Source organism: Anolis sagrei, chromosome 1 (genome assembly GCF_037176765.1).
Source record: "Anolis sagrei isolate rAnoSag1 chromosome 1, rAnoSag1.mat, whole genome shotgun sequence".
NCBI lineage: Eukaryota > Metazoa > Chordata > Lepidosauria > Squamata > Dactyloidae > Anolis > Anolis sagrei.
Genome location: NC_090021.1, coordinates 104,543,045 through 104,570,766, shown reverse-complemented (window position 1 = coordinate 104,570,766; position 27,722 = coordinate 104,543,045). Strand labels below are relative to the sequence as shown.

The 27,722-nt window shown below is 40.6% G+C and overlaps 1 protein-coding gene across 2 annotated transcripts in view; it reads right to left on the bottom strand.

Moving 5' to 3' along the window:
- BACH2 (BTB domain and CNC homolog 2) overlaps window positions 1-27,722 on the bottom strand; it is a 226,985-nt gene that overhangs the window by 16,928 nt on the left and 182,335 nt on the right. For both annotated transcript variants that reach the window (XM_067467497.1, XM_060753038.2), the window contains exon 4: window positions 12,388-13,941. In XM_067467497.1, coding sequence (XP_067323598.1) covers window positions 12,388-13,941 — 1,554 coding nt within the window. The remainder of the gene's footprint in view (window positions 1-12,387; window positions 13,942-27,722) is intronic.

The following is a 27,722-nucleotide window of genomic DNA, read 5'->3' as shown; positions in this document are numbered from 1 at the left end:
GGCTTGCAGATTATAAACTAGTGATACTGATAAGAATATGTCCCTTTGGACTATAAACACAGCACTTTAGACCAGTGATGGGAAAATATGCTCCTTGAACTGCAATTCTCACATTCTTTGACATTGGCTATGCTGGTAAGGAAAGACAGGAGTTGCAGTTCAAACTATGGAGAGCCATACAATTTCCACTTGTGTTTTGGAACATGAAAAGTTGATGTATAGGTGGTCTTACATAAGATTACAGTAAATTCAAACATATGATAAGGTGCTTACAGTAATATTTGGCCCTCTTCTTCAGCAGTTAGCATGTAAAATGGCAAATTCCTGATTGTTCTAAAAATGAAACTTTCGGTTTTAAAATAGTGGCTCCCAACTTCTGGCTTCTCACATTTTGGGCAAATCCAAGAATTTGCTATGGTGGCTAGAACTAGGTTAAAGTGAAAAAAATATGGAGGCCCAAAGTTGAGAACCACTCGGTTAAAACTTGAGTTATAGAATGTACCACTGCACCACATAATAGTTGCCACTGCATAATAGGTGCACACCCTCTTTTTAAGTTGCAAAATTGGCTTCTTTCTTTTCCTGTGCCTTGCAAGCTATGGCAATGAATTGCTGGCAGGCAACCTGTACAGTCTAGCTTGCGCGGGAAGAATCTGGACTTTCCTCATCACACGCCTTCCTGTACCAGTGAAAGATCCATCTACCTGTCTCGTATTGTCACTCTCTTCAATCCAGTGCTTTTGGATTCAGCCCAGTGAAGAAAATGGCAATGCCAGCTTTTGGATTCAGCCCAGTAAAGAAAATGACAACGCCAGCTTTTGGATTCAGCCCAGTGAAGAGCCATTGATACAAGGGGAGAGGGTGGGTAGGCGAAGCTGTCATTGGTACACTACAATAAGTCATGTGATGTCGAAAGCTTGGATTCTTCCTCCCATCATGCTTGTAGATGTGTTTCGACAGTGGCTTGAGCAGAGAGAACGATTTCCAGACACACTACACATACTATATTGAAATTTGTAGAGTCTCGCTTATTCAACATAAACAGGCCGGCGGAATGTTGGATAAGCAAAAATGTTGGATAATAAGGAGAAATTAAGGAAAAGCCTATTAAATGTCAACTTCTGTTATGATTTTACAAATTAAGCATTTAAACATCATGTTTTACAACAAAAAAATTGAAAAAGCAGTTCAATACACAGTAACGTTATGTAGTAATTACTGTATTTACTAATTTAGCACCAAAACATTGCAATGTATTGAAACAGCTGTGGATTCAGGTGGAAGGCAGACTGTATTGGATAATATAGAATGTTGGATGAGTGAAGGCTGGATAAGCGAAACTCTACTGTATATTATAACACTAATTTGCACACCAGCATCATGAGGGCAAATTGTTGGGGTTCTTGATTCAGCAACAAGCCAACCCCCTTCTTCAACAGAAGCACTCCTCCTCCGGATAAGGAGTAGACAATCACAACTTGTATCTTTTGTAGAAAACTTATACAGTAGTATTTACAAAAGTCTAGCAGATGTTCTTGACTCTCTTCCAGCCCTTCTTTCCAACACTTTACACACCTGGTCAGTTCATACCTTCTCCATAGTATTTAGCTTTTCTCTACAGTCTTCTTCATTGATCCTTCAGTCTCTCTGTATCTCCATATCCAGCAACTCAACACTCCTCCAAATTCAACACTACTCTAACTACAGAGAAGCTTGTGCTTCTTTATTACTCTTCAGCTACTCCATCCTGGTTACTCAGTGCTAGCCAGGCGGTTGAGTCCTTAATGCTTGCTGTTGGTCTGGACCTGATTTTTATAATCACTTATTGTCACTTTAGAAATGATATAGAGGGCCCTTCCACACAGCCCTACATCCCAGAATATCAAGGCAGATAATCCCACAATATCTGCTTTGAACTGGGTTGAGTCCACACTCAGAGAATGTGGGATTTTCTGCCTTGATATTCTGGGATATGGGGTTGTGTGGAAGGGCCCATATTGGACAGTTAAGCATTTCTCCTTTCTCGTTCCCAACCAACGCCACACTATATGCCAATACTTTTTTCATGGAGGGAGTTGAGGCAGAATCTTTCCTCTTGCCTTTATCCCCCAATGAACATGGTTAAAACTGAACTAGTTGCCCTATCACCATATCCACAAGTTTTGCATTTCTACTGCTATTCGTACAGACAACCTGCTTATTCACGGGAATAAATGTCTGTCCCTTGGCAGTTCACTCCATGCCTCTGATGTAGTACACTTACTTTATGAAAGTTTGAAGGACCACACCATTGTCATCCCTGTCTTAAATAGTAAGGACAGGTTTAGATTTGCATAGCTCTGCTGATATTAACTGGGTTATTCTGAGACTCGGAGTATTCATTTTCAGTTATTATAGCATCTACATGGATGGCTATGCGTAATCCAACTTGACAAAAACACTTTCAGGCTGTCACTCATGTGCTCATACTTGGTCTTCCACATTCTCCATGGGCTGACTAAACTGTTTCACAACATTGCCCCAGAGAAAGAGCTCTTTTGAAAAGAGACGTACCAGTCTCAGTTAGGGAGATGCTCTTAAATATAAAATGAAAGACAAGAGGAATAAGATTCCCCTAGATATTAACAGTTCTTGGAAAACAGTCTACTAATGCTTTCTACCCTTCTTTAATATTCTCTATAAAGTCTTTGCCTTTAAACTGCATTAAGTTGAGATATTACTCATATTGGCCCCAGGGAGAATATAATAAAAACATAAACATCAAGCCAGTTGTTTTTAACCCCCCCCCCAGAAAAAAATAAGATTTTTGAAAAAAGGAGAGGAGGGCGCCTGTCACTACTGAACAAGGAAAAAAAATCTCATTCTAGGTCAATGAATAAACTAACAGTTGCTTCTCAAGGGTGCTGTATTTCCAGCATTTTAAAAAATACTGTGGTTAATAGGTATAAGAAGTTGAGTGGCTGCACTGAATGCTTATTAACATATGCCCCTTTCTGCATTCAAGTTTTACTCTTCATTTTACTTTGGTTTCATTATCAAGTGCAACAAGAAAAAAAAGAAAAAAATATTAAATTGCGAACTCTGCTAAACAATATGCAACAGCTGTTGAAAAATATTAGATGCTTGAGGCAGAGTCCCTCCACCTGATTCCCTCCCACAAAATAAACAAATGTTTAAAATGCAAATTAGGTAATTAGTAATATTCTATTCTTTAATATTATAAAATCCTGCTGCCCAAGGGGATGATTTTACCTTGTAGTAGGGCTGATTTTGTCTTGTTGTGTGCCTTCAAGTTGTTTCCAACTACTGGCAACCCTAAGGTGAACCTATCTTTGTAAGATTTGTTCCAAAAGGGTTTCCTTTCGCCTTGCTCTGAGACTGAGAAAGTGTGCCTTATCCAAGGTCACCCAGTGGGTTTCCATGGTTGTAAAGGTACACGGTTCCCCTGACATTATTAAGTCTAGTTGTGTCCGACTCTGGTGGTGGTGCTCATCTACATTTCTAAGCCAAAGAGCCGGCGTTGTTGGTAGACACCTCCAATGTCATGTGGCCAGAATGATTGCATGGAGCAGTTTTCCCGTCGGAGTGGTACCTATCGATCTACTCACATTTGCATTTTTTTCAAATTGCTAGGTTGGCAGAAGTTGGGGCTAACAGCGGGAGCTCACCCTGCTCCTCGGATTCAAACCACCAACCTTTTGGTGAGCAAGTTCAGCAGCTCAGAGGTTTAGCCCACTGCACCACCTGGGGGCCCATGGCTGAGTAGGGATGAAACCCTTAGTCGAGCACTCAAACCTACACCAAACTGGTTCTCTGACTTTGATTAACTGCCGTATATCATCACATTGGGTTGAAAACTTTTGTCCATATAATATAAGCTTACTGAAACAGTTCTATAATTTTTGTATCTTTCAAAAGCTATGAACAAAAGTTATCTTATTCTTCTACTTGTTACACCCCTTCTACACTGTCATATAATCCAGATTATCAAAGCAGATAATCCACATTACCTGCTTTATACTGGATTACAGGAGTCTACACTCCCATATAATCCAGTTCAAAGCAGATAATCTGGATGTTATATGGCAGTGTATAAGGGGCCTTATACAATTTACCGAACAAAGACATTGAAACACACTTGTTCAGTTTCTGGCCCTCTGCACAGTTAACATTCCAACACAGTTTACATATTATAGGTTAATAATTAGAGAGTTTACTCTACTGAAAGACTAAAAAAAGGCAAAAGCAAAAACAAAACTTTTCACTTATTTAGAAACATGCCAATTCACACAAAGCCAGTGTGCTCAGAAATGAACATCAGGACAATGATCCCCTCCTGCAGCCGTCCAGGTACTAATATTATTCTTGGATGTAATTCACTGGCACAAAATTCCAGCGATGTTCATTTAAAAAAGAGGGCATACATTGCAAGGTTTTGCTTATCTGGCAGCAGTGGTGGAATAGTTATTCTACTTGGCTTTGCTGTGTCTTCAAATCGTCTCTCTGCATCTACACTGCAGAATTAATGAAGTGGGTGCTTTCAATTTAGACTTTGCCCATGGACGGAGCTCCAAGTCTCTAAGCCATACTGGAACAAAAAAAGTATCCTTTGCTCCTTTCACTTTTAAGTGTTGTTTAGAATAATAGCGAATCAGTAAGATGCTACAAAGAGCCCATAAAAGGAGTGGCATGAGTGGGCGCAGAGCTGATAGCAATTGAAAAACCTGAATAAGCTATATCACAGGAAGCCAGACTTCTTTTGTCCGATCGGGAAGAGGTCAGGTATTGTTAGATATTTAACTTTGAATATCCGTCAGTTCTATCACATATCAAAATAGTCGAGGCACATTTCTGCCTAAAATTTCAAAAAAGTACATGTTGAAGAAAACCGTGTCAACTTCTAAGACTGTACAGCTTCAGAATGAAAGCTACTACTATGCTAAAGTACTCCATTCAATCCCCCCGTCTTCCCAAAAAAGTATTGTTAACATGTAAGAGGGAAGGCTCTTCGTAACTAGGCTTTATGCCAGAGGTCCTAAAACCTTTTAACTGGAAGGCTAGTTCACAGTTCCTTAGACTGTTGGGAGGGCAAGCTATAGTTTGAAAAAAACAAACATAGATGCATTCCTGTGCACAATGCACGTATCATGTTTGTAGTTCAAAAAATTGAAAGAAAAATACAAGACTTAAAATGAAGAACATTTTTAACCAGAATAAACCTACCAGTATTTCAATGGGAAGTGTGGCCTGCTTTTGGCTGATGGGATAGCCAAGTTAATTACAATGATTGTTGTTGGGTACCTTCAAGTTGTGTTGTCAAAGGCTTTCATGTCTGGAATCACTGGGTTGCTATGAGTTTTCTGGGCTGTATGCCCATGTTCCAGAAGAATTCTCTCCTTACATTTCACCAACATCTACGGCAAGCATCCTCTGAGGCTGCAAGGTCTGTTGGAAACTAGGCAAGTGAAGTTTATTGGAATTCCACAGATATATAAAACCCACTTACCTAGTTTCCAACAGACCTCATAACCTCCGAGAATGCCTGCCGTAAATGGAACATAGTCATACAGCCCGGAAAACTCACAGCAACCCAGTTCCTTCCTTGAAGGTCTGCATCCTACCTGTAAGCATTAATTTGGGGGCTGATGCTTTATGTTATGTGCCATGCATCAGCTATTAATGTGAATTTTTTTTCTCATGTCAGGAAACTGTTGGGAAATTGCAAGTCACTTCTGGTGTGAGAGAATTGGCCATCTGCAAACATGTTGCTCAGGGGACGCCCGGATGTTCTGATGTTTTACCATCCTTGCAGGAGGCTTCTCTCATATCCCTGCATGGGGAGCTGGAGCTGACAGAGGGAGCTCATCAGTGCTTCCCTGGATTCGAACCTCCAACCTGTCAGTCTTCAGTCCTGCCAGCACAAGGGTTTAACCCATTGCGCCACTGGGGACTCCATTAATGTGGATGACAAATACAGTCTTACGAACACTGGTTAGAAATATGTCCTTAAGGTTTCAAGTATTACACTAAGTAACAATTTTTTAAAAAAAAATCTGTTTCTGGTTTGAAAGCATTATTTCCTGTTTAATTGTCAGTATTTACTTCTAAAGTAAATACTGTTATGCTCCAGAAACTTCATTTTTGTGGCTGCCACAAACTATGCTGAATTAGTTGAGACTCAATGAGATATTCATTGAAAAAAATGGAAAAATTTGCTGCAGGATGTCCCGCAAAAACAAAGTTTTCGCAGTTTAATAAACTTTTTCCATGTCTTTATGATGGAACCAATTAGGAAATGACATTTATAACCCAGGAACAAAAATCGTGTTACATAGTGTTCTCATATATCAGATTCCTTTCTCTCCCTTCCTACTTGCAAACCACTAATTAAATAGTTCAAAACTGCAGTGAAAACAGGTTTGGCATCCCTTTTTGGAATTTTAAAATAAAAAAAATACTCAAAATCCAAAACTGTTCACATGGGTGGCTCAGACAATGACACCATAGCTTTCTGACACTTCAGTATACACAAATCTTGTTTCCTACACAAAGATATTAGAAATATCATCTTTAAAATTAGCTTTAGGTTCAGGGTACAAGGTGTGAAAAGTACATGGATTTTGTGTCCCATATCCAAGATTATGTATGCATATGCAAACACAGGCATTCCAAAATTCAAAATATCAACATTTCGGGATTTTATGTGTGTGTGTCAGGAGCAACTTGAGGAACTGTAAGTCACTAAAGGTGTGAGAGAGTTGGCCATTTGCAAGGACGTTGCCCAGGGGAAGCCCGGATGTTTTACCATCCTGTGGGAAGCTTCTCTCATGCCCCCATATGAGAAGCTGGAGCTGACAGACAGGAGTTCACTCTACTCCTCAGATTCAAACCACCAATCTTTCGGTCAGCAGTCCTGCCAGCACAAGGGTTTAATCCATCATGAGACTGGGGCTCCTAACATTCAGGTAAAGGATAATCAACCTGCAACACAGTTTGAACTAGGTTTTACTGATGACACACACATAAAGCCCCAATATGTAAGCTTTTAGAGTGCATGACTGCTAATGTTTTCTAATGCTATGTTAATGTTAACAACTACAAGGAGGCTGGAATTTGCTGAGGGACAGGTGTAGGAGTAAGAATCCTTTAGGCATGCAGATGTCCTTTTGCAGGTGTTATGAAGGTTAGCTCCCCTCCCCTTACTATAAAGCCTCTGAGATTTTTCCACATGGCCATTTTATGTTTTGTGGCAAGCAGGCAGGACTGGAGAAGTGCATGGCTATGTCCCGATGGGCAAACAGACAATGGTGGCATTAATGCTGAGAGCTGGTCCTTAAGTGATTTCAATGCTGCTATAATCATTTTATGCCTGGCTATGGAGGCATGACACAGCTCTGATTTTGCCTGCTTGCCATGAAATATGGAAAGGTTGTGTAGGGCGGCTTTAGGGGCTTTACAGTATGTCATTAGAAGGGTATATGGGTCAACCTAGCTTAAGTCCTCGTGCGTATATTTACACTATGCTGGGGGAAGTTGGATTGATGCCAATAGTAGTTAGCTACTGAACAACACAGCGACCACAGCATATTTTTCCAAGGCCAAGATGCAAGCAGACATGTTTAGCCTGCAGAAGAGAAGGCTGAGAGGAGACATGATAGCCATGTATAAGGGGAAGTCATAGGGAGGAGGGAGAAAGCTTGTTTTCTGCTGCCCTGGAGACCAGGATGCAATGGAACAATGGCTTCAAACTATAGGAAAGGAGATTTGAAAGGAGATTCAACCTGAACATTAGGAAGAACTTCCTGACTGTGAGAGCTGCTCAGCAGTGGAACTCTCTGGCCTGGAGTGTGGTGGAGGCTCCTTCTTTGGAGGCTTTTAAATGGAGGCTGGATGGCCATCGTTTGGGGGTGCTTTGAATGCATTTTTCCTGTTTCTTTGCAGGGGGTTGGACTGGATGGCCCATGAGATCTCTTCCAATTCTATTGTCAGAGCATCAAATTAAAAAAAAATGATAAGGGCTCTTGAGTGTGGTGCAGAAAGACAAGCGGAAATGAAGGCCCTACTGGAAGACACCCAGCACATTTTATCCATACACTGGACAATCAGTTGTTCTCTGTGGGATCTGCAAAAATAAGGCATGAGAGAAATCCTCCTGCCTGTGCATCCCAGAGAAAGGACAAAAGTTGCCTGAAGAACATTTCTAGTTAAATGGTTGTTTTCATCTGCAGCTCTCTTTATAGAACAATCAGTACTGTTGAAGACATCAAGTTTTTACTGTTCCGCTCACTACTTCATGATCTTTTCCTCCTACTAATCTGTGGTACACAAAGTTATCACAGGAGACAGCTGTAGAAAGAATATTTTGGGTCCAGGTTACCTACAGGATCGCATTCTCCTGCACGATCCAACCTGGACTCTGAGGTCCTCTGGGAGAAGCGTTTAACAGCTGGAACCTGACTGACAGCCGTCATCCAGAGGACTATTTCATCAGCCACCCCACAATTTTGGAAGGACCTGCCAAAAGAGATCAGACAGCTCATTTAGCTGAGCAACTCAAGACCTATCTTTTTCGGCAGGCCAACTCAGCTTTAACTTGTGAAATTTAGTCTACATTTTATTGGTCTAGTCTTGTATTATATGTATTTTAATCGTGCCGTGTTCTGTCGTTCTGTTTTTAACCCTGTTGCAGCCTGCCTCGAGCCACAAGACAGGTAATAAAATTATTATTATTATTATTATTATTATTATTATTATTATTATCATTATTAACTTGCAGTTTCTTTTTACATACTAATAAAAGAAAAGAGTCAAAAGTGTGGGGAAATGACCCATCAGAAATTCATGCCAATAAGGACACAGTTCCTTTTTTGGTTATAGCTCATGCTTGGCTCTTAAGTACAGACATTCCCGCTTTTAATAAATTTTTCCTAATTCTTTGGTTCGTCACCTTGAACTTTCTGATGCTGTTGGACTGCAACTCCCATCATCCTTGGGTAACAATAATACTGGGTTAGACTTTTAGGAGCTGATATGCAACCATATCCAAGAACCTATGATTGAGTACTACGACATTAATTGCATTACTTCTATTTCAAAGAGAAGATCAAAGCAATTTGTTCGTGGCCTGAACTGAACCTAGCTTAAGTAAGCATTTAAACTTTTGTCCAGATGCAATACCTGGCTAGACACAGGCAAGCTTATTGTAAGGTAGTAAAGGCACAAGTTAAAGCTCCAGAATGCTTTGTATGGACCTAACTGGAGCACTAGGAACAAAACAAAGAAAATCACCACAGCTAGACCTTTTCTTCTTTGCAGTTCTCATTCAAACTCTTACACAGGAGCAATAGCATGTTAATCTGTCCACTTGTAAGGTGATCTGGAGAAGTGAATGACTTGCTCATTCATGAAATATATGCACTTAAGCACGGGAAAGGGGAAACAGTTGCTCAGGAAAAAATAATTTTTAGGGTAGCTTTAAGGAGAGAAAAGATAAGAAAAATAAATAGGTAAAGGTTTCCCCTTGACATTAAGTCTAGTCGAGTCCAATTCTGGGGGATGGTGCTCATCTCCATTTCTAAGCTGAAGATTTTTTTGTCCATAGACGCCTCCAAGGTCATGTGGCCGGCATGATTTCATGGAGCACCGATACCTTCCCACCAAAGCAGTTCCTATTTATCTACTCACATTTTCATGAATTGCTAGGTTGGCAGAAGCTGGAGCTAACAGAAGGAGCTTCCCCAGCTCCCCGGGTCTGAACTGCTGATCTTTTGGTCAGCAAGTTCAGCAGCTCAGCGGTTTAACCCACTGTGCTACCGGGAGCTCCTAAGAAAAATAAATGGTTACATTAATACTACTGAACAGTAGTACAAAAAGGTCCTCAACCTCTTACAGTGCATTTCACATCTACTAAAAATATCCCATTCAATTCAGTGGGATGTACTTATTGCTAATAACATGGAACTCTTTATTTTTTTTGTGGCCCTGGGAGCTTCATCACTTAACTAGGCATGTTTGGTTTTTGTAGAAGGGTGAAGACCATCAGTTCAGCTAGGCGGTCTACTCAGAGTACAGGTTGAGTATCTGTTATCCAAAATGCTTGGGACCAGAAAGAAGTGTTTTGGATTTTGAAAAACCTGTATTTTCATATGCATATATCATTAGTTAGCTTGGTGATAGATCCATTGTTCATAAACGGGCATGCACTCCATTTATATTTCATAGCAAATTTATACATAATGAACGAAAGACAGTTTGGGTACACTGAACCATCAGAAAGCAAATGTGTTACTATTCTATCCATCCATGTGGAAAATTTTCAAGTATTTTAGTATTCTGACAAAGCAGTGTTCAATTTATACCATTCAAGCCAGTGAGATTTACTCCCAATTAAATTGATATAATATTGCAAGCTATTATTTCCATTTTTTTTTGTTATCAAAGTTTGCTATAAGATGTAGAAGTCAAAGGGAAAAGTAGGGAGATGCTACTGCCCCAAAATCACAATTTGAAAGGTTCCTTCTTTTAAACTTGGCTATTAATTAGTAGGTGCCTATTACATACTTTTAAAAAAATATTGCTCCAATCGGTAATCGCCCCACTGAGGAAAGTATCACAGTTTTCTGCTAGTGACAATGTATGGAAATTAAGCACCAAAAGAAGCAGTATTCTGAACAACTTCTGGCGAAGCTGTCGTAATGTTCCACAATAAACAAGTAACAACTACATATTTATTCACCAGTTCATGACTTGGAAGGGCCTTATTTTTCACCAATAAGAAAGAGAGTGGAATGGCTAAAAACTTGTGCCTACGCATCCATATTCAATACGGACCTTGCTGCTTTCATTTTGGATTCTAGCTGGTCCTCTTCCTGTGAGATGTTTGCTGATTATTAGTGCCAGTAAGAGGGTTTTTAAAAAAACTGAATGCTGCTGCAGCCACAGTGTTACCGATGAGAAGCACAATCAGTTAACTGTTGGAAGGTCATATGGCTTTGGGCTAGGAAAGAGATGGAATTCAAGACAGCATGGGCTGATAAAGTATAGATTAACTCTCCGGGGATCCAGATTCTTGTTGTGGTTGTGCTGTGCAAACATGGATCTATCATTTCGCTTTTGCACTCTCCATCCTCTTTCCAGCTTTCCTCTTAGATGGCCTTTTTTCACTAGAAATACCTCACCAAAAAGGGACAATTGAACCAATAGTCAACAGTAGTCACAAATGTAGCTTATTTTTGAGACTACAACTCCTAGAATCTAGTTCTCCTAATTTCCCAGACACAGGTAACAATCAATTTCATCATGGTGAGATATGCTACTGCTTTTGCCTTCCTTTCTTCCCTTTTGTATAGTTATTTCCCTCTCCTATTCAATTTTAGAATAAATTTCCTTTGCACCAGCCTTTTTACAAACCACAGTTAACTCCAAAAAGCAATTTGCAACCCATGTTTGGAATTAAGCTGGCAAACTGTGGTTTAGGATAACTATAATTAGCAAAAATATTGAGAGGGGGGCTAATGCTAACCACAGTACAGTTGACCCTCCAGAAGCGTGGGTTTAACATTTGCGGATTTCATCATTCATGGATTTTATTAATATTGTTTCTCTAGGAATCTTACATCTTCTAGTGCAGTAGTTCTCAACCTGTGGGTCCTCAAATGTTTTGGCAGTCAACTCCCAGAAATCATAACAGCTGGTAAACTAGCTGGGATTTCTGTGAGTTGTAGGACAAAACACTTTGGGACCCACAAGTTGAGAACTTCTTCAATTCTATGACCGCTTCTACTGGAAGCTGATCACAGAGTTGCTCCGGAGGATCTAGAGCAGTGGTTCTCAATCTGTGGGCCTCCAGGTGTTTTGGCCTACAACTCCCAAAATACCAGCCAGTGTTTTGGGGGAGCTGAAGGCCAAAACATCAGGGGACCTACAGGTTGTGAACCACTGAACAAGAGATACTTTCTCTGGTAAAAAAGATGGGGGCTTTATTCATGGTTTTGTGGGATTCTTGACCCCCTAACCTCAGTTAATGTGGTGGGCTGACTTTAGTTTCAGTATAGAAATGGAGAGGGGAAACCCCATGCATGGTAGCAGAAGGGGTATTTGAAAAGTAACATAAATGCCTATGGGGCACTCCCAATTTTTTTTAAATCACAGCTGGGATATTAAGCAAAGTAAAGTCAAAACTGTATTTTTCTATGTAACAGCATCAAACTGCCCCACATATATTTTTGTTGTTTTTCCTCCTATTAATCTGACACCAGAGTCAATAGCAGATGGGATAAAATTGGTTATTCTCTCTTTCTGCACACAAAGGAGCCCTTTTAAGATAAAAATGGGCTTAATGAAGGGTCACAATTAGTGTTAACAGGTGTACTTGCCACAAATCCCTACCTCATGTCCTCTGTCTTGCACAGGACATGACTCACTGTCTGCTTCAGAGAACGATCCAGACTCATCGCTAGAGTTTGTTCCATAGGATGGCTCACATTTTATCTGGGGTCTGACTTGGTTGTACATTCCATCTCCCATCATGTTGGGCTCCTGATGCTCAGCCGCCGAGAATCGAGCTCCTTGGGAACAAGGGGAAGATGAAAACTCACACAGAGGGAGGCTACAGGGAGAATCACCACTGCCATCCTCTGCATAAGAGTAGGAGGAACATGAGCTGGAGGTTCTTGTTCTGGTTTCCAGGGGAGGAGAGCGAGGGCAAACTTTAATTGGCACTGGGCAGCTGGTGTTAGGCCGCATCCGTCCTGGGAGGTGATCAGCTGCCTGTCCGAGGTGAGAGTAGGTCTGGCAACTGGGGAGAGATTGGCTACTTCCGGCCCACAGACCTTTTGGCACAGTCTCACTGAGATCTTTGTCTAAGCTGCTCACGCCAGAATATGAATGCACCGAAGGGTTTACTTGGTCACAAACGTTTGAAGAAAAAATAACGCTCCTCCTGTCCCCCTCACCCTCCTGCTTGCAGAGACCTTCAACAAAGCCAGGACCCCTGAGAGGCGGCGATTCCACTGTAAAATTGGAAGCATCCTTCTGAACAGCTTGGGAGAGTCCGTAATTCCCCACAAAAGGGACATAATCAGTTTTGTGGTCACCCTGAGTTGTCCCCTTGTCGAAAGGGCACGCTGGACTCCTGGCAAAGTGCTGCTGGGAAGTACTGGGGAAGCCAACTAAGTCTATGTTTTTCGTTCGGTTGAAGAAAGAGCTGAGGCAAGAAGAAGAGGAAACACTTTTGGGCCTGTCTGGTCCAGTGGGACTCTGTTGCTTTCGGTCCATTTCAATGTCCCCCTCCTTATCCCTGATGTCAGGCTCATCTCCAGAGAGGCAAAGCGTGATGTTCTCTTCCTCATTCTCATCACTCCTAGGCTCACTTTTAATTTGCCCTACAACAAGTTCTGGTTTGAGGCCGTCACCAGAACTTTCTTCACTGAATGTGCTTGCGAAACCTGAGGTACTAATGTGTGATGTGTTGTAGACATTCTTGGTACAAGCCAGCTGGTATTTCTTATATCTGGGGTACCGTGTTACTGTTTCCTTATCCAAACCATCCTTGCCGTCATTCAGTATGTCAGAGTTGGGCAGCATCCCTTCCTCCTTCTCAGCTTCCAAACTGGCAGATTCAAAGTTAAAGGGCTCTGGGTGCATCCTCTCTCTGGGGCAAGATATCTTGGATGTCTCTGACTCCATTGTTTCTTCTTCCTCTTCTCCTTCGGAGTTCTCGTCTTCATGCATCCGCTGACAGGTGCTATCCTTTTTGCACAGGAACAGGCCATCTTCCTTGTTCAACAGCTGGGTCTGAAGAAAGCTGAAGCAGGAATCCTCCAGGTTGTGCATGCGCAAGAATTCTGCACAGTGGATGACCTCTTGTATGTTTTCTCTGCTGAGTAACAACTTAGCAGTGTAGGCAAACTGTAACAATGGACCAAATCCCCTGGCAGTGACCTGCAAAATAAACAGGGAAATTGCCAACATTACCATCAGCACTGCTATTGTCCCAAGCCCCTCAACTGTAGTTAGATAACCTGACAGCTCTAATGTCCATAAATACCACAATGTACAAGTTAATCTTTCATTAAGTCAGCAGTGAAGCTGCTTCCAATAATTAATGCTGCCTGCTCTATTGCTGTCCATATACTTCATATTACAGAATGATCTAAACATTACTTCCAACAAATGAGTCAGAAAGCAATGACGTCTTTGGCACTTGCCAAATGACATTCAATCAGGCAACAGATGTTTAATAACCTCATGGATGTGGCTGAGTTTTCAATGGGTGAATAATCCCACAAATTTTGTGATATTTCTATAATCTAGGCTGAGTTTATTCTGCAGTCAAAATAAATGGTGACAGTTACTATATCCTTTCTGTGGCTTCATGGGTCTGCAATAGTGTTCCCCAACTTGCTTCCCTCTAGTTTTGCTAGTCTGAAGTCCCACATTGGCTTATGACTGATGGAAGCAGTGGTACAAGATACCCAGAGAGGACAGCATTTTGGGGGAAAGCTGCTGAAAGGTTTCCAAATGAATTGGATCAACATTTGTGCAGGGTTTCATTAGAACAAATTCCCCATTGTAGAAATGCAATGAATATTAAAAGATAGGGATATTAGGGGAAACAGGCAGAACTTACTCTAAGTACAGGAAAGACAAGGAAGAGCAAAAGTAGGAGACATTTACTAAACTGTGCACAATACTATCCTGCAATGGGGCCTAAGCAACAGCGACTTATCAACATACATTACTTCATGGCTCTTGTAATTGGAGGACCCAACCGAGGCTTCAAACAACATAAATAAGTGCTATATGAACACATTTCTGCTTCCTCAGATTATAGTGTCACTGCAGAGAAATAACAATGTAAGGTTCAATGAATGAAGTAGCTTGACAATGTAGAATATAGTTTATTGTCGAAGGCTTTCATGGCCGGAATCACTCAGTTCTTGTGGGTTTTTTCGGGCTATATGGCCATGTTCTAGAGGCATTTCTCCTGACGTTTCGCCTGCATCTATGGCAGGCATCCTCAGACCTCACCTCTGAGGATGCCTGCCATAGATGCAGGCGAAACGTCAGGAGAAATGCCTCTAGAACATGGCCATATAGCCCGAAAAAACCCACTAGAATATAGTTTCTCATTATGGTATGTTGTAATGGCTTCTGGCTGCTTGGATTCACTTTCAGACCCTCTCCTTATCCCAATTTCTGATTTATTACCAGCTGTACTCCAGGTGCTTTCAAGCAGTCTTCCCACAAGCATGAGGTAGAAAGGAAGACACTTATTTAAAATGAAAGGGAACACAAAACTCTGGTAGATAATGTGCAAAATCTTGAATGTTAACCAATATAGGAGAAATATTCAGTCAGAATTATATAGGGTGAAGGAGTCCTCGGTGGCCAATGGGTTAAACCCTTGTGCCAGAAGGAATGAAGACCAACAGGCTGGAGGTTTGAATCCGAGGAGAGCATGGATGAGCTTCCTCTGTTAGCTCTAGCTACCCATGTGGGGACACGAGAAAAGCCTCCCATGGGCAACGTCCTTGCAGACAGCCAATTCTTTCACACCAAAAGCGACTTGCAGTTTCTCAAGTCGCTCCTGACATGGAAAAATGGGATGAACAAATTAGTTTTCAGTTCATAAGCATAGAGGATACAGATCTAGATTAGGGAGATTTACAATATACAAAGCTGACTGCATTTTCTTTTTTTACTTACTATTACTGTACTCCACCTTTATTTCCCTCCTTCAAATATGTTTGATGTATCTTAAATAGTTGACATTTCCCAAATGCGCAGAGGCTGCCACTTTTCTGCTGTGGCCCTTAAAAGTGGGGTCTAACTTTGTCCAATCGCCCATGAAAGGCACTTGCCAAGCAACAGATTCCTGCTCCTGCTTGTGCCTCCATGCGCTCACCCCATCTGCTCTGGAGATTGAAGGCTTCCAGAGTGAGATGGTACTAATCTCCTTTCTGCCCAAGAAGGAAAAGTCCGCTTGTGAAACTAAATGTTTCCACATCTGACACTGAATTTTACAACAATTCTATTAAAACTTCATCAACTCAGTTATGTTGGGATTTGTTGCAATTTCAAATTGCAGAACTCAGAGAATAATTAGCATTCAGGGTAGTCATTAAATCTGTTTCTGTTACATGAGTGCAGTACTAATTTGGACACCACAGTGTATTGGATAATTAACTTCTGCTTGGCACAAAATTCACTATGACTACTTGCAATCACAACCAGTTGTTAAATAACTCTGAAAGTGGAGCAGGCGCTTTGCAGATTGAGAAAGCCAACCCAGTTTGCTTTCTCAGTTGCATCAAATTAAAGAGAATTGTCTGAATTTTGTCCAAGTTAGACTTCATAGAACACAATAAGTCATGGCAGATGTCTACCGCAACCACTAGGTGGGAGAACTGTAAAACAAGTAACGGCTCACCTAAGCTCTAGCAATACATTTAAGCTCACACTTTTTTTAGATGCCATCTAGGCAAAATAAAAAAAAAACCCACTGAGTCAGAACATTCCACAGTACATTTTTCCTCTCTAGCTGAGTCAAGACTTTCAGGGCCTTCGAAACTGCAGCCTTCCAGACATCTACTGCCGATGTCTTCCTCTGAAGTAAACGGTTTGCCAAACTCCTTTGGACTTGTTGGTATCTTTTGCAGGCAGTTGCTTAAAAACACATGACAAAAAGTCCAGGAGGAGCGGGGGGAAAGCCCGCAACAAGTAGAGAGAGATAAAGAGGACTAATCGGTAGGGATCGTTTGTTTTTACAAAATTTGTATATCAGTTAACAACACAGCGCTAATTTGCAACAGGCACTGGGGCAGTGATGCTGTATTTCGAAGCACTGCAACAGGCGTACTTGCAAATTTAAGAGATGCCCTAAGGGAGGAGTCTTAGAAGCATTTCAGATCAGCACTAATGTTTCAAGTACATAAAGCTGTAACTTTCATGATGAATGTGAGCAAAGCTTGCTGGCAAGTGTGGAAGTCGGCAGAATCTCGGTAGCCCGAAGCTGTCTAAATATTGATTTGCCCTTTATTGTGGGTCTGCCATCGCACTGCCTTCCGAACCGCCCGTATTTAATTCACTGTGACAAGAAAGCAGATATTCAGGGACTGTAAAGTGGTTATAAATATTGCACATGTAAAAGATGAAGGTTTAAAAGCTGCATATATTACATTTACACTCTTGTTACTGCGCATGTTGGGGAGGGGGTTTTCGGACTCCTTCTGGGAGCCACTTTTAAGTAAACTACAATGACAGTATAACCAAGAGGAGGCATAATGAATACAGTAACATCATGCAGCATTCATGAAGGAAGTGAAATAGCAGTTTTTTAAAAAATGTATATTCAATGGGTAACAATTTGTTAAGATCCTATATAAGGCAGAGCTGCTTTTGCCTTTGATCCTAGCATTTCAAGCCTCTGGTATCCCCTCAGAGTGAGTTTGCCAAAGAGCTTGCCCTTGAGTCTCCTTAGTCACATTTCTTTACTGAATACACTTTGAATGCAATGACCTCAATTCTTAAGAGCCATTGTGTGAGAGGGGAAAAAAGCTCTCTATACATATCAAAACATCCATACAGAATGTATTCTACATAGCGATACACACACACTACAGTATCCTGCCCTAGCAACCTCTTTTCTTTCACATTTTTCAGGTTAGTTGGGAGTGTTGCATAAATTCATATCATTCATATAATATATATCTGAGCTATACAAGGCATGAGGGCATGTGGTAAGCAGAGGCATCAATCCCTCACTAGAACAGAATAATTTAATCCATGAAATTTATGTGCCGATTTACCCAAATTCCTACAAGTCTTCTGTAGCTGGGATTAAAAATTGGATTTAGGTCAACATTTCAAACCCTAGTCAAATGAAGTGTATCAGAAGTCCTAGGTGGACTACTCACTGCCACCTTCAAGGCACCCAAGCGAACTGAAATGAGGGAAGAAGGAACTAGCCAACTGTAGGAGGTCTCTTACGCTTTCCCTCTGGCAAGCGATGTGTTGTGGACCCAGCAGTGGCACAATGGGTTAAACCTTTGTGCTGGCAGGACTGCTGACCAAAAGGTCAGTGGTCCGGGGAGCCGGGTGAGCTCCTGTCTGTCAGTCCCAGCTTCTCATGTAGGGACATGAGAAAAGCCTCCCACAGGATGGTAAACCATCCAGGCAATCCCTGGGCAACATCCTTGCAGATGGTGAATTCTCTCACACCAGAAGCAACTTGCAGTTTTTCAAGTCCCTATTGATAGGGGAAAAAAAGTGATAAATTGTTGTATAGACTAATAAGTACGAAGGACAAGTATTATCTCAAAAATGCCTGCCTTCTGAAAGAGCAGCCAGATGGCAGAGACAGGGGAAGTCATGGATGGGAAGGAGATGAGACCTTTCTGCATATCCTATAGCCTCATGCAGGGTACCACAACATCCAGCCGAATATGGTATTGACTCGAGTCTAATGCTCACCTTAATTTTCAAAACCCTGGCAAAAAGTGCACTTAAATTTGAGGTGATGTTCCTCAAATAGGAGCTCCAGGTGCACCTCCTGAAGCAGCTTCTCTTTTTCCTTGGTTCAGCACTAAGATTACCAAATGACTCGGATCTAATACACATCTGAATTTTGGCAAGACAATTTAGCCAAAATAGGTGAGCATTAGACTCAGGTAAATAGGGTATTTGGCCTTGAAATAATCAGCCAGCTCTGGAAAAATAATTCACCAAGACACTGTTCCAAACTGAAATAGTGCAAATAATCTATCACAATTCCATTGCAGTATGATGGGAAAGCAATCTAAATAAAATAAATAACCCGAGAACCCTAAAAGGAAATTTAATTTAGAATGAGGAATGGTGTCTTCCTGCAGGGTGGAATCTATTGGGACCAAACTGATCCTCTATGACACAAAATTGCCACTGTAGGTGAACTGCAAAGATGTAAGTTTAGTTCATGGTAGAAAGAGGAGTATACAGGTCTCAGATTAATGTTTATGCCTGTGCCAGTTCTCCATTTCTACTTCCTTCAGAGGTGGCTGACTTTTTTCTTAGCTATATATTATTCACTTTATATAATTGTCTCAATAGGAATTTTACAAAGCTACAATGTGTATAATAAAGCCTTTTTCTTGAAATAGAAGACAAGCTTAGTGACAGTTAACTCTTATTTCTATTTTTTCGCACAGCCCTAGAAAATTCTCTTGGATTAAACATGACTTCTAATCCCATTTGCTGTAATTAGCAACTCTTAAAAAGAAAGAAAGAATAGGGAACCAGGGCAGAGAAATACATGTATGCCCTTGTACCCCATCCTCATCTTATTGATTTCTTGTGATTTTATTCTAAATAGACAATGTAAGTGTGACCATGTAAATCATCTCTCCAGAGAATGAAAAGTGGACAGAGGGGAGTTGCTTCATTTTTGTGCATTTCAAGTAAGTTATTTATGAAATATCTGAAAGAGAAAGACCACCACATAATGCTTCAGAAATGAATGAATGAATAATCTATTTAGGTTGAAACATGTATGGGCCAGTTCACTAGGTATCACTGCCTAACTAAGACACATAGGGCCGTTCCACACTATGATACCACTTTGATGGTCAAAAGTGAGGAGGAGCCGAGGAGCCTTCTGACCAAAGTGAAAAAAAGTGAAAAAGCTGGGTTGCAGTTAAACATAAAAAAACCCCAAGATTCTAGCAACCAGACTGATGGATAAGTGGCAAATAGAACGAGAAAACATGGAGGAAGTGACACACTTTGCATTTCTAGGTGCAAAGATTACTGCAGATGCAGACTGAAGCCAGGAAATCAGAAGACGTTAACTTCTTGGAAGGAGAGCAATGACCAATCTCGATAAAATATTGAAGAGTAGAGACATCACACTGGCAACGAAGATCCGCATAGTTAAAGCAATGGTATTCCCCAAAGTCACTTACGGATGTGAGAACTGGACCATAAGGAAGGCTGAGCGAAGAAAGACAGATGCTTTAGAAATGTGGTGCTGGAGGAAAATTCTGAGTGTCTTGGACCACGAGAAGATCCAACCAGTTCATACTTCAGGAAATAAAGCCCAACTACTCATTGGAGGGAAGGGTATTAGAGGCAAAGATGAAGTACTCTGGCCACATGATGAGAAGACAGGAAAGCTTAGAGAAGACAATGATGCTGGGGAAAATGGAAGGAAAAAGGAAGAGGGGCCAACCAAGGGCAAGATGGATGGATTGTATCCTTTAAGTGACTGGCTTGTCTCTGAAGGAGCTGGGGTGGTAATGGCCGACAGGGAGCTCTGGTGTGGGTTGGTCCATGAAGTCACGAAGAGTCGGAAGCAGCTGAACAAATAAACAACAACACACTATCCCAGATCCAGGGTGAAATTGGCTCCACAAAACGTTGTTTATTTTATATGCCACAACTTTTAATAGTTCTTCTCCTACTAGGAATAGGAACAAAATTAATGTGTTTTGGCACCATGTTAACTGTCATGGTTCAATGCTGTTGAAGCATGGGAGCTGTAGTTTTACAAAGTCTTTGGCCTTCTCTGCCAAAAAGCAATGATGCCTTACCAAATTACAACGCCCATGATTCCAGAGTATTGAGTCATGGTAGTTAAAGTGGTGTCAAATTGCCTTAATTTGACAATGTAGATGCAGCCTAGGTCTTTTACAAAGGTATAACCCACCTACAGCATAAATAGCTCGTAACAGTGCATGATTACTTGGGAAATCTATTCCATTCCAGCTACATTGGAGACTGCAGCTCATTTGCAAAGAAACAGGCCGAGTTCAGGAGGAGGAATGCCTGCATAGGATGTCAATATTCTGACTAATTAAACCATCCTCTGTCTTCAACTGTGTGAGCCCTGGCTCCAATATGACATCAGACCTATCGAATTTCAAGTGTAAGCCAAGCACTTATTCTGCTAAACAGTTTTGCAGGGGAGGACATCGACCAGCATCTATCAACCACCTTTCTTCTTTCCAAATTCTGACAGAGATGAAGAGTGGTTGGACAGTCATTGAGGTCAGGAGATGCAACGAGGCTGGACAAACAAGACGAAGAGTGACATCTGACAATCTGTTCACTGATCTCTCACCATGTTGGTGTGACTTGACATTTGGATGTTCAAAGAGTGTTTGAGGTCCAGAACATCTATAAGGAGAACAAGGTGCTTGTTTTTTTCCCCAAATTATTTTTATTGAGAATAAGGTTGTCTCCGATAGACTGGAGCGTGAGAAGAATTTTAAAACCATGGTAGATTTACAATTAAAGTGTGGGAACAAATTGTGTAAGGATGGTAGGAAAGGGTAGGGGTATAAAAAAGGCTGAGGTGCTTGTTAATAAAGCTATTGTCCTCCCAACCCTGCTATATGCCTGTGAAACGTGGACTGTCTACAGACGTCACACTCAACTCCTGGAACGATTCCATCAGCATTGCCTCTGAAAAATCCTGCAAATCTCTTGGGAAGATAGGCGAATAAATGTCAATGTGTTGGAAGAAGCAAAGACCACCAGCACTGAAGCAATGCTCCTACATCATCAACTCAGGACTGGCCACGTTGTCCAAATGCCTGATCACCGTCTGCCAAAGCAGTTACTATACTTCCAACTCAAGAATGTGAAACGTAACGTTGGTGGACAGGAAAAGAGATTTAAAGATGGGCTTAAAGACACCCTTAAAAATGTGGCATAGACACCAAGAACTGGGAAGCCCTGGCCCTTGAGTGCTTTAAGTGGAGGTCAGCTGTAATCAGCAGTGCTGCAGAATTTGAATAGGCATGAATGGAGAGTGAATGAGAGAAACGTGCCAAGAGGAAGGTGCGTCAAGCCAACCCTGACCGGGACCGTCTTCCACCTGGAAACCAATGTTCTCACTGTGAGAGAACATGTGGGTCAGGAATAGGGCTCCACAGCCACTTATGAACCCACTGTCAAGACACTGGACTTGGAGGACCATCATCCTTGGGCTATGCGGGATCACCTAACTAAGTAAGGCTGTTCAATTAAAAATATCAAGACAGTACTTGTGTAACATAACTTTCAGCAATTAAGTTGAAAATTGGGCCGATGGGATATAGTGGTGGGGGGAAGTACTAATATGAGTGGTGGCACTGAGTGCTGGTGGACACACAAGTAGCTATTAGTTTTGATGGAGCAAAATCCTACACAGTAACACTATATATATGCTGTCTAAGAAGAATATCATATTTTCCCCAGGTTAAAGAAAATAAAGACATTAGACTATTTGGAAAAATTCAATACACCTGCCTCAAAAGTGCTAGCTTGAGGGGAAAAAACAATGCACAATTTATTGTGCCAACCTCACCTCTGCCAACTCAACATATTATACAGAGAAGGCCACTTGAATTCTCTTCTCTCTCTCTCCTTTTCTTTTTCTAAAAGCAGCATTTGGCTTAAGGATTTATGCAAATGCTTTTGACAGCATGCTAAAAATGCACTTGTGGTATATTTTTGCTGTGAAATTATGTCTTCAGAGCAAGAGCCCTCCGGTCAGCATCTGCTGGTAAATGTTGCTGACTAGGCTGGGGGATGTGGACTTTGTGTTAAGGCTTTTTTTTGGAGGGAGGGAATGATGATGTTTGGTGATCCAGCAGGGATGTTTCCTGATCCAGCAGGGATCAGGAAACAGAATATGTGTGTGGGTATAGCAACAAGGATTGTAAAACAAGCTCTTGTGTGTTCAAGTCTCTTACTGTTGCAGTTAACATTACAACAGGTGGCAATATTTTCCTGTTATAGCAATGCAGTATTGCAAAAATATTTAAGAGAAATGTTTGATTCAGTGCGGAAACAAGGCTCACAAACCGACATTCGAAATACCAGGAATGACTGCGCTACTGAAGAAATGAATAATCAAAAGAGACTTTACTATTCCACTCGACTAGGTAACAAGGCAATTAAAATCATTAACTGGTAGGCTGCAGCTGCCTATAAATGTCCTGTCTTCCCTCTCGGCCCTATACCATTTAAAACTGAAATCATCAAGTGCTGCATCTATAGCTTTCATTTTCTGCTTAACTCTACCGCTTTCAGGAAAACTGGAAATACAAATTCCACAGCTCTTGCCCCAAATGTGATATTTATTGCTTCTACCTTTAGATTGTTATAAACTCTCATTCTCCACATTGCACTTCAACAGAGACCTGCTTGAAAGGATTCTTCAAAGAGTACTCTGCTTAAACAAGGGGCTACCTCCTTAGACATTAGATCAAAGAAAGGCTACTCGGACTGTTAAACCCAGGCTTAGCACATAATTCGTTTGGTCTCTCTTCTACACTAGGATTCGTCACTTTTTTTTCATGTCAGGAGCGACTTGAGAAACTGCAAGTCACTTCTGGTGTGAGAGAATTGGCCATCTGCAAGGGAGTTGTCCAGGGGATGTCCGGATGTTTTGATGTTTTACCATCCTTGTGGGAGGCTTCTCTCATGTCCACGGATAGGAAGCCGAAGCTGACAAAGCTCATCTGTGCTGTCCCTGGAAGAATGGTAGTTCAATGTAACTGTCCACTTATCTGATGCATAATGTCTCTTCTTCTAGTCACCTATTTCCTCTTTCACAGGAACCAAAGGAACAAGGTGCTTCATCTCAAAGGCTTCCTTCACAGAGAAGCACATGAAAAATAGATTCAGACAACAGAGTAGGCCTGTTAGGGAGAGTCTAACCTTGCCCTTCCATCATAACTTTTGTCATCTGGAAAACAGAAATGCTGAAGAGATATTAGGTGACAAACTGCCTAGATTGTTTTGTGTTTATGTGCAGATTTTTTGCCTTCCTTGTAGCGCGTGCATTGTATCACTTCTTTGTGCACATTTCAAGTATGCAGGCGCTTTTTCTTGGCTGGTATCTAACTCAACTATTTACAGACCAGGGATTTGGAAACCTTGGTAATCTCTATATCAGTGCTTTCGAAACATTACATGTTGGTGACACACTTTTTAGGCACACATCATTTTACAACACAGTAATTCAATTTCACTAGCAAACCAGCGCTCAAATCAAGCCTTTATAAGAGATATGGACACGCATACTAACTGTAATAATGAAAAGTATGGAGGCACAACATACCTCATGAAAACTTTCTGTTTATGTTTTTTTTTAATCTATGATTTATTGCTTATTTCACATAGACACAGAGGTTTCTTGTTACATTTGTGCGACACACCTACACATTGTAGCCAACGCACTAACGTGTCACAACACAAAGTTTGGAAAGCTCTGATACAGATCAAGGATGGGTAAGATTAGAAGACACATGTGTTCCAACAACTGCTCTCCACCCCCCAAAACTCCCACCAATATTTTTAACCCCTTTATGGGATTTGGGGACATGTTTGAGGCACCTAGAAGGCATCTTGAGGCACTTCTCTGGGAATTTTTTTTACAACATTTCTTTTTTACCCCTGGGGACTTCTCTTTGGGCATGTCTATCTATTTAAAACCCCACCCCCCATTTTTATTGTTAGAGAGCCCTGGGGAGCTACAAAAATGGCCATGAAAAGCTGCATGCAACCCACTACCTGCACTTTGCCTTTCCCTGCTGTTCAGGATGATAGCTCCCACAATCCCATTACTATTGGGCATGCTGGATTGGCGTGGTGGGAATTGTAATCCAAAAGAACTTACACCCTTGTTTTGGACCAATTTCTTGAGTGAAATGGTGGCAAGTCCTGGGGTCCTAGTCTTGGACAGGACAAGAAAACTCATGTATATACTTGAGTATAAGCCTAGTTTTTGAGCTCCTTTTTAGGCTGAAAAAGTCCCCCTTGGCTTATACTCGAGTCAAGGTTATTTATTGTTGTTAGTATTATTGTTGTTGTTGTTATTATTATTATTTTATTACATTTATTATTTTACTCTATTTATTATTATTATTACATTTATCATTTTACCCTATTTCATTTATTATTGTTGTTGTTATTATTACATTTATTATTTTAGTCTATTATTACTGTTATTTCCATTTCCATTATTTTACTCTATTATTATTATTATTATTATTATTATTATTATTATTATTACATTTATTATTTTACTCTATTATTATTGGAAGGATACTTAGCACATTAACACTGAAGAAGGTTGGAACAGTGGTTTAATCAGAGTTGGGCAGTTATCTTAAATTACAGTTTTATGTAAATATTCAAAAACATTTAACCTACTGATGCCTCAATTAATGTAATTGTAATGGTATCTATTTTTATTTTGAAATTTACCAGTAGCTGCAACAATTTCAACCCTCGGCTTATACTTGAGTCAATCTGTTTCCCCAGTTTTTGTGGTAAAATTAGGTTCCTCGGCTTATATTTGAGTTGGCTTATACTAGAGTATATACGGTTCTTTATCCTTCACAGTTCTGTGATTCTGTACCATCAGTAGATAACAGGAACTTCATTGTGATACATTCTAGGGCAAATAAAATGCTTTCCTATATGTTTTGCAGGAATTCACATGAGAATGACAGTACTATGTTGATAAAGTAGAGGAAAAGTACAAACTGATGTGTTAGCAAACTCAGATTTCATCTCATTTTGAATTTATATGCACACTGTATTATTGCTACATTAAGTGCATCTTCAAAAAGGCTACAGCCCTGGCAGCCAGTATCACTACAGCTGCTCATCTTATTAACAGCATAAATAAACTTTTAGAGACACTCAAAGAAAATAACTGCAATTAGTGCTGTCTGAATAAAAGGATGAATAGTAAAATGTTATTCTGACGGCTGCTTCATTTATGTCCATATGATGAAAAGCATGGCCTTTGGCACGCTGAATCATCTTATATTTAGTAATTAGAAAATTAATATCATGCTTTAGTGCCTCTTAACTAATATGAGGTCCTCATTTGACAAATTTAGTAGCTTTATAATTTCTTTCCCCATTACACGCACCCGCCTTGACTTTCCCAATGCAAGCAGAGAATGGTGCGTCACGTCATATGTACTGCTCTGACACAGAAAGGGATGTGGTGAAATAAAAAGAGACATGACTTTTAAAGTTATGGGTACTGGAACATCATAGAAATGCTACCTTTTGCTCTGTCAGGAGCATTAAAGTGATAATGACGTAGTTGGGGAAAGATTATCTTTTGCACCGCAGGACACCCATGCATTTGTAATATCACTAAAATCAATTATTCACTAAAGTTCGAGAAACCAAAAAGTAGTCTTACTTTGACAACATGTGACTCCAATGGCATCAAACATCTGGGGAAATATAGTTTCAGCCAATTACTTTTCAAAAGTCCTAATTTCTCCACACCAAGTCTGTACATGGGAAGCTGGAGCCAACAGAAGGGAGCACACCCTGTCTTGTAGATTTGAACCACCAACCTTCAGGTCAGCAGTTCAGCCGGCACATGGGTTTAACCCATTGAACGACAATAGATCTTATGGAAGAATGAGACTTCAGGACACTTACTCATCACTCATCAAAACTGAGTGTGGCAAAGAGATGTTTGGCTTTCTCAGTGTCCTCCTCTCCCACTTTTTTTTGGCAATGGAAGCCTTTTTGTGAGGAGAGACAGAAAGCAAATTATTATTATTATTATTATTATTATTATTATTATTATTATTATTTCCCCTGTGATCCATCATACCCCCCCCCCCCCCCCCAAGATCACACAATATCAGCTTCTTTGTTGGCTGGATTTTTTTTTAGAACCACTTGTCATTTTGCTACTGATTGTAATTTACCTTCACTGTACTCTTCTACCATTTACTGTACATAAGATGCAGAAGGAACAGTGAATGGCTAGGACAACAAAAACATATTATCAAACTGCCATTCTCTATTGTCAAATACAGGATAGGGATATACAAAGCAGCATGAAACTTGGATGAGTTCACTTTTTGTTATTAAAAAAGGATTTTTTATTAAAAAAATGTGGTAGATCACTCTTATAAGTCCCTACAAATCTTAATTCAATTAAAGCTAATTCTTAATCTCTTGCTCTCTGTGGCAGCAATTAACAACATGACCCCTGATATTCTTTGCTCGCAAAGAGCCTGCTGAAGGCTTCTGCTGGTGGGATTTCTTTAACACTGACAGCAGTATGAAATTCAGAGGGTTGCATAGATCATGGCTTACTAATCACTAAATGCAGGTTTCACAAAGTGATTCTCTAGATCAGTGGTTCTCTATCTTCCTAATGCCGTGTCCCCTTAATACAATTCCTCATGTTGTGGCAACCCCCAACCATTAAAATTATTTCCATTGTTACTTCATAACTGTAATTTTGCTACTGTTATGAATTGTAATGTAAATAGCTGATAGGCAGGATGTATTCTCATTCACTGGACCAAATTTGGCACAAACACCTGATACGCCCACATTTGAATACTGGTGGGGTTGGGGGGAGTTGATTTTGTCATTTGGGAGTTGTAGTTGCTGTGATTTATAGTTCACCTACAATCAAAGAGCATTGTAGTTGCTGGGATTTATAGTGCACCTACAATCAAAGAGAATTGTAGTTGCTGGGATTTATAGTTCACCTACAATCAAAGAGCATTCTGAACTCCACCAATGATGGAATTGAACCAATCTTGGCACACAGTACTCCCATGACCAACAGAAAATACTGGAAGGGTTTTTTAGGCATTGACCTTGAGTTTTGGAGTGGTAGTTCACCTAGATCCAGAGAGCATAGTGGACTCAAACAATAAGAGATCTGGACCAAACTTGGCACAAATATTCAATAT